Source organism: Channa argus, chromosome 18 (assembly GCF_033026475.1).
Source record: "Channa argus isolate prfri chromosome 18, Channa argus male v1.0, whole genome shotgun sequence".
Classification (NCBI taxonomy): domain Eukaryota; kingdom Metazoa; phylum Chordata; class Actinopteri; order Anabantiformes; family Channidae; genus Channa; species Channa argus.
In genome coordinates this window covers 9,598,168-9,604,364 of record NC_090214.1, presented here as the reverse complement: position 1 = coordinate 9,604,364, position 6,197 = coordinate 9,598,168, and the positions used below count along the sequence as shown (strand labels likewise).

The following is a 6,197-nucleotide window of genomic DNA, read 5'->3' as shown; positions in this document are numbered from 1 at the left end:
CTGTATAGAATATGGTGGAAACATGTGCAAACATGTCAGAAAATAATTATTCTATTTAAAAATAGTGAGGTTAGGTCTTTCAAACTGTGACAGAAAATACTGCTCAGAATTATTAGATGAGAATTTGCTTCTTGTACTTGATGCATTTCCTGCATGAGTCTCACCTCCCTTAGCATTTAACAGTGTCCGAGCTCCTCCTACTCTGGAGAGAACGCAGAAAGAGAAAACAAAACTCAAACAGAAGGCAGACAACAGACAATAAAAGCACATGAGGTTTAAGAAGGAGACCACCTGTGAGTGTATGATTAAAAACTAAGCAGGTTACAAGAGCATCACTGGCCTTAAAAATAAAATTTTCAGTTTCCTCTCACCATCTTTTTAACCGACATATTACTGAATGAATATAAACCATAGCATCAAGTCTCATAAATCAATACATCTGTGTCATAACCTCACTGATATTGAACATTTAACAGTAGTCACTGTAATCATCAAAATTGAGTTTGTCTATTGACTCTGTAAGGTTAAGAGAAAGAGTAGAAAAGGCTACCTCAGTGTCGTGCACTGAGCTGTACATGCACAGCACGGGGAAAAATGCTCCAGCAGAACCAGGCTTAGGGTGGGCGGCCATCTGCCTTGAGTGGTTGGGTTGAGTGGAAAGTGAAGAGCGAAAAGATAAGGGCAACAAGAAGCAACAACAAAGATCAGGCAGGTAGCTGCACACTGGAAACACACAGCTGGGGATACCTGCAGAACGGTACAGCAAGTGAGAAAAGGAGGGAGAAGCACAACTACAGGAGAAAGAAGACACACAGTTAATGTCATACAGTGGTGACATATAAATGTGGAGTGAGAGGAGTGGGAAGAAGCGAGAAAAGGAGCTCATTTGGGGCGGGGGTCCCCTGGTCCCCCATTTAAAGCTTATAGCAGCATGGCTATAACTACTATAGGCTTTATCAAAGAGGAACGTTTTTTGTCTTGTCTTTAAAGTAGAGAGGGTTTCCGTTTCCCAAATTTGACCTGGGAACTGGTTCCACTTTCCATTGCATAAAATAATTTCACAGTTTTTGATACAATATAGGCCTACAAATATCAGTACATTGATGATTCAATTTGACTAGTTCAAGAAATTTCTAGAATCAATTAACCCCCATCCACAAAAAGCAAGCAAACAAACAAACAAACAAACAAGCAAATTAAAGATGTTCTTGTTTTCTCTGTCATGTCTAGAAATTTCCAACAAACTAAAAAAAATCTTATGTTCTTAATGTTCTAGAAATTAGTGACAAACTAATGATAGGCCTGCAAACACTACATAAAGGTTCATCAGACAAGATACACACATTTTATTTTGAGTTATAATACTTTCTGAAATATCCCCTTTCCCATAGTATTTTGGCTGGCTTACATCTAAATGTTTAAACAAAAGGAATATACTCTGAACTTTACTGTCACTAGTTACCTAACATTGACCTTTTGAGTTAGATAGGTGTATAGCTGTGCACTGTAGGAGTGCAAAAGTTTAAACCTTCTTGTGTATGGCCAATATTGTGCTTTGGTTTATGTTGTGTATTGTAAGGGTAATTGGATTAAGTATACATTTAGGAGTATGATGATGTTGGACCATCATATACAAGTAAGATCGCCTCAACACAGATGTTAGAACCTAATTGTCAAATTACTGCTTTTCAAAAGGGATATCTTAAATCTTATTTGATAGTACATTCTGATGAAACGTCTAGACAATCCAGTCCATCTGATGTAACAACATTCGCTTTTAGGCTACTTAGTCATAGTGTTTGTTACACATTTGTTACTTATGTTGTGAGTCATATTAACTGGTCCAGCTACTAACATCGTATCCACAACATCACATTCCTTGAAACGACAGCAATACTAGAATAACTATCAATCGAAACATCTAGGGCCATATTAAAAACCAGCAGAATTAACTTCAAATGTACATAATGGGAAAACAGACCCTTCCCTAGCCTTTACAGTAGCCTGTGGCTGCACCAACTGCGTTCATGAATCCACATGACAGACAGCAAATCAGCAACGGCACGGTGGGCAAAAGTCGTGACGTCGCCTCCAACTGATGTGTGCAAATCAGAGGTGGCCAGCGTGCCGGTGTAGACCAATCAGCGCGTTCCAACGAACAGCTGCTTAGCCAATCGGCGTCCTCCACGACGGGGAACGAGTGACTGCTTATATATGGAGAGAGCAAGATTCATTCAACATCATTGTACAGAGGCGATAATACTGAACAGTCAGAGGAACGAGGGATACATTTCGCAACAAGAGACGAATAACGTTACTCTTTGGGGCAACGTCAACCTTTAATTACTGATAACGCACCGATTAAGGTATGTGTAAATAATGTTGAATATGATAATATGGGTAATGTAGTTTTAGGACAGATTCGTATTTAAAAGGAAAGTTAAGCTAACGTTAGACGATAGAAATGTAACCTTAATGCCTTTTCATATTATCCAAAATCTGATACAATCATTTAAAAAAAGGGCAGCTACTATGATTGGTGAGTGTAGTAAATATGCAAAAAAAATGTTACTTTTTTGCCGCACACGATGGCAGGAAGTTTCTTCCCTCCTGTCTGCTAATGTTCATAAATTAACGTGATTACGTTACCGGTTGATGGAGTTAAAAGGAACATTAATGATTTAAACATTGAAACATGTATTTTCAATTTTTTTTTTTTTTTTTTTTCTTTTTTGGTGGGGGGGTCTAGGCCTTGCTCACCGTCCATCAACTGTCTGAAACTCAGTAAATGACATAACGCATATCCGCCAGCTGGTGGTTTTACTTTACCGACATGTACTTGGGTGGAAAGATGTCGCCATGAATGCAAAGTCTCTCCCCTCCTTTTTAAAAACATTTTATTTATTTTCTGCAGGTTTCTTCTTAAGTCTGCGAAAAAACCGACCACAATGAAGCTAATGTGGGTTGTAATGCTGGTCTTCGGCACCGTGTTTGCCGATGAGGACGATAAGAAGGAGAATGTGGGGACTGTGATTGGAATCGACCTGGGAACCACCTATTCATGGTAAGAAAAAAAATAGCTTGATTAGCCTTGATTATGTTACACGTTTTTGTAATGGTGACACTTTGGCATTAACATGTTACCCCAAAGGCTTTTTTAAAAAATGTGCTCTACACTGGTTTTGTGTAGTGTTGGAGTCTTCAAGAATGGCCGTGTGGAAATAATTGCCAATGACCAGGGTAACCGCATTACCCCATCATATGTGGCATTCACCAGTGAGGGTGAGCGTCTGATCGGTGATGCTGCAAAGAACCAGCTGACCTCTAACCCTGAGAACACAGTGTTTGATGCCAAGAGATTGATTGGACGCACTTGGAGTGACTCCACTGTGCAGCAGGACATCAAATATCTGCCTTTCAAGGTAGGCTCCTATTCTGGACAATGTATATCAAAGGTCATTCAGGCAGAATTTTAATCTGATGGACATGCTTGGTGTATTAATACTAGTGCACATTCCTCAGGTTATTGAGAAGAAGAGCAAGCCCCATATCCAAGTTGACATTGGTGGCCAGATGAAGATATTTGCTCCTGAGGAAATCTCTGCCATGGTGCTGACCAAGATGAAGGAGACTGCTGAGGCGTATCTGGGCAAAAAGGTACAAATGACAAATGCACACAAAAATAATAAAACCAATTAAATGGGCAGTGTTTAATTGAGTCTAATGTCTTACTCAGGTCACACATGCTGTGGTCACCGTCCCTGCCTACTTCAATGATGCCCAGCGCCAGGCCACTAAGGATGCTGGAACAATTGCTGGTCTGAATGTTATGAGAATCATCAATGAGCCGTATGTGTCTAATAAAATGTTCATCAAGGCTATGGAAATGTATCTATGCCCTTTTCTAATAATATGTATAATTATATCTTAGAACTGCTGCTGCAATCGCTTATGGCCTGGATAAGAGGGATGGCGAAAAGAATATTCTTGTGTTTGATCTGGGTGGTGGAACCTTTGATGTCTCCCTCCTGACCATTGACAATGGCGTATTTGAAGTGGTTGCCACCAACGGTGACACTCACCTGGGAGGTGAGGACTTTGACCAGCGTGTCATGGAGCACTTCATCAAGCTATACAAGAAGAAGACTGGCAAAGATGTACGAAAAGACAATCGTGCTGTGCAGAAGCTACGCCGTGAAGTTGAGAAGGCAAAGAGGGCACTGTCTGCTCAGCACCAGGCCCGCATTGAGATTGAGTCCTTCTTTGAAGGAGAAGACTTCTCTGAGACCCTAACCCGTGCCAAGTTTGAAGAGCTGAACATGGTAGGTTATCCATCCCATCAGCTCCGTTATGTCAATGTAATTGGTAACTGCACTATCATGTAGTACATGGCTGTATAAAATGTCTGAAAAGCCTTTTCACATTTTCTTTACCAGGACCTGTTCCGTTCCACCATGAAGCCTGTACAGAAAGTCCTGGAAGATGCTGACCTGAAGAAGTCTGACATTGATGAGATCGTCCTGGTTGGAGGCTCCACCCGTATCCCCAAAATCCAGCAGCTGGTGAAGGAATTCTTCAATGGCAAAGAACCATCTAGGGGCATCAACCCTGATGAGGCAGTAGCATATGGTGCTGCTGTTCAGGCTGGAGTGCTTTCTGGGGAAGAGACTACAGGTAAGCCTTGAATATACCAATTTTCTGCTTAAATTAGCTTTTAGTTTTATCCTGGTTATTATATTTTTACATCTTCCTCCCAACCCCTTTTTTATCCCTCAAGGAGATGTGGTTCTTCTTGACGTGTGTCCCCTGACCCTTGGTATTGAGACCGTCGGAGGTGTCATGACTAAACTGATCCCCAGGAACACTGTGGTGCCTACCAAGAAATCGCAAATCTTTTCTACAGCTTCTGATAACCAGCCTACTGTCACCATTAAAGTCTATGAAGGTATGAATTTGACACTGCAGTGCTAATATGGCAATCCTTTATCAGTTGGATTTTAAATTGCAACCTGAACTTTTTAATAATGCATAAACTAAATTGGCTGTCTCTTTAGGTGAGCGTCCCCTGACAAAAGATAACCATCTGCTGGGCACTTTTGACCTGACTGGCATCCCTCCTGCCCCTCGTGGTGTGCCACAAATTGAGGTTACCTTTGAAATTGATGTTAATGGTATTCTACGAGTTACTGCTGAGGACAAGGGCACAGGCAACAAGAACAAGATAACGATCACAAATGACCAAAATCGTCTGACACCAGAGGATATTGAGCGCATGGTAAATGATGCAGAGCGATTTGCTGACGAAGACAAGAAGCTGAAGGAGAGGATCGATGCCCGCAATGAGTTGGAGAGCTATGCTTACTCCCTGAAAAACCAGATCGGTGACAAGGAAAAGCTTGGTGGCAAATTGTCAGATGATGACAAGGAAGCAATTGAGAAGGCAGTGGAGGAGAAGATTGAGTGGATGGAGTCACACCAAGATGCTGATCTAGAAGACTTCCAGGCCAAGAAGAAAGAGCTGGAGGAGGTGGTTCAGCCCATAATTAGCAAACTTTATGGTAGTGCAGGTGGACCCCCACCAGAGGGTGCTGAAGGTGAGCCAGATGAGAAGGATGAGTTGTAGGCAGGTTTGAAGTAAACCCTTTTGTCGCACCTTGCCTCTCTGGTAGTGGCATCTAGATGTACATATTGGACTGATGGGACTCTAATAGTGAGAGGAATGGTTGGGAAGGGGTGGCAATAACAAGCAACCATACTGAATCTTCAGAGACTTTACAGTAAGTTTCAGTGTGAGAGGTGTTCTCTTCGCTAAAAGGCGGAGATATTCGTCAGCCTGGATATGAGGCCTACTGCTGCTGTTCTCAGGCAGTCCTGATTGGTTTCTGTACTGGGGAGGGAATGGGTGGGATGGGCAGTCATTTGTGGGTTACTTAATGAAAAGTGTCAACGGGTTCAAGGGCTCATGTTCACAGGCAAAGCTAAAAGTTATTTATTGAATCTGGTCATTGTATGCCTAAAGACACTGAAATAAATGTTTGATATAAAATATTCTCTTGTGGTATGCATATTTATTTTCAGTCAAGTGTCTTACACTTGTGGTATTTATGTTTATCTTAAATTATAAATTACAGCCTTTTCTTACTACCCACATGTAGGTTTCTAAATCTGTAGTTTGACTGTTATTTCAGCACTTGGAG

The 6,197-nt window shown here is 41.4% G+C and overlaps 1 protein-coding gene across 1 annotated transcript; it reads left to right on the top strand.

Moving 5' to 3' along the window:
• Window positions 1–2,209: 2,209 nt before the first annotated feature.
• hspa5 (heat shock protein 5) lies at window positions 2,210–6,048 on the top strand. The gene is made up of 9 exons (XM_067485058.1): window positions 2,210–2,366; window positions 2,915–3,064; window positions 3,191–3,422; window positions 3,523–3,657; window positions 3,737–3,849; window positions 3,932–4,322; window positions 4,437–4,674; window positions 4,778–4,945; window positions 5,055–6,048. The coding sequence occupies exons 2-9, from the start codon at window positions 2,949–2,951 to the stop codon at window positions 5,621–5,623; spliced, it is 1,962 nt and encodes a 653-aa protein (XP_067341159.1). The 5' UTR covers window positions 2,210–2,366; window positions 2,915–2,948; the 3' UTR covers window positions 5,624–6,048.
• Window positions 6,049–6,197: the final 149 nt, after the last annotated feature.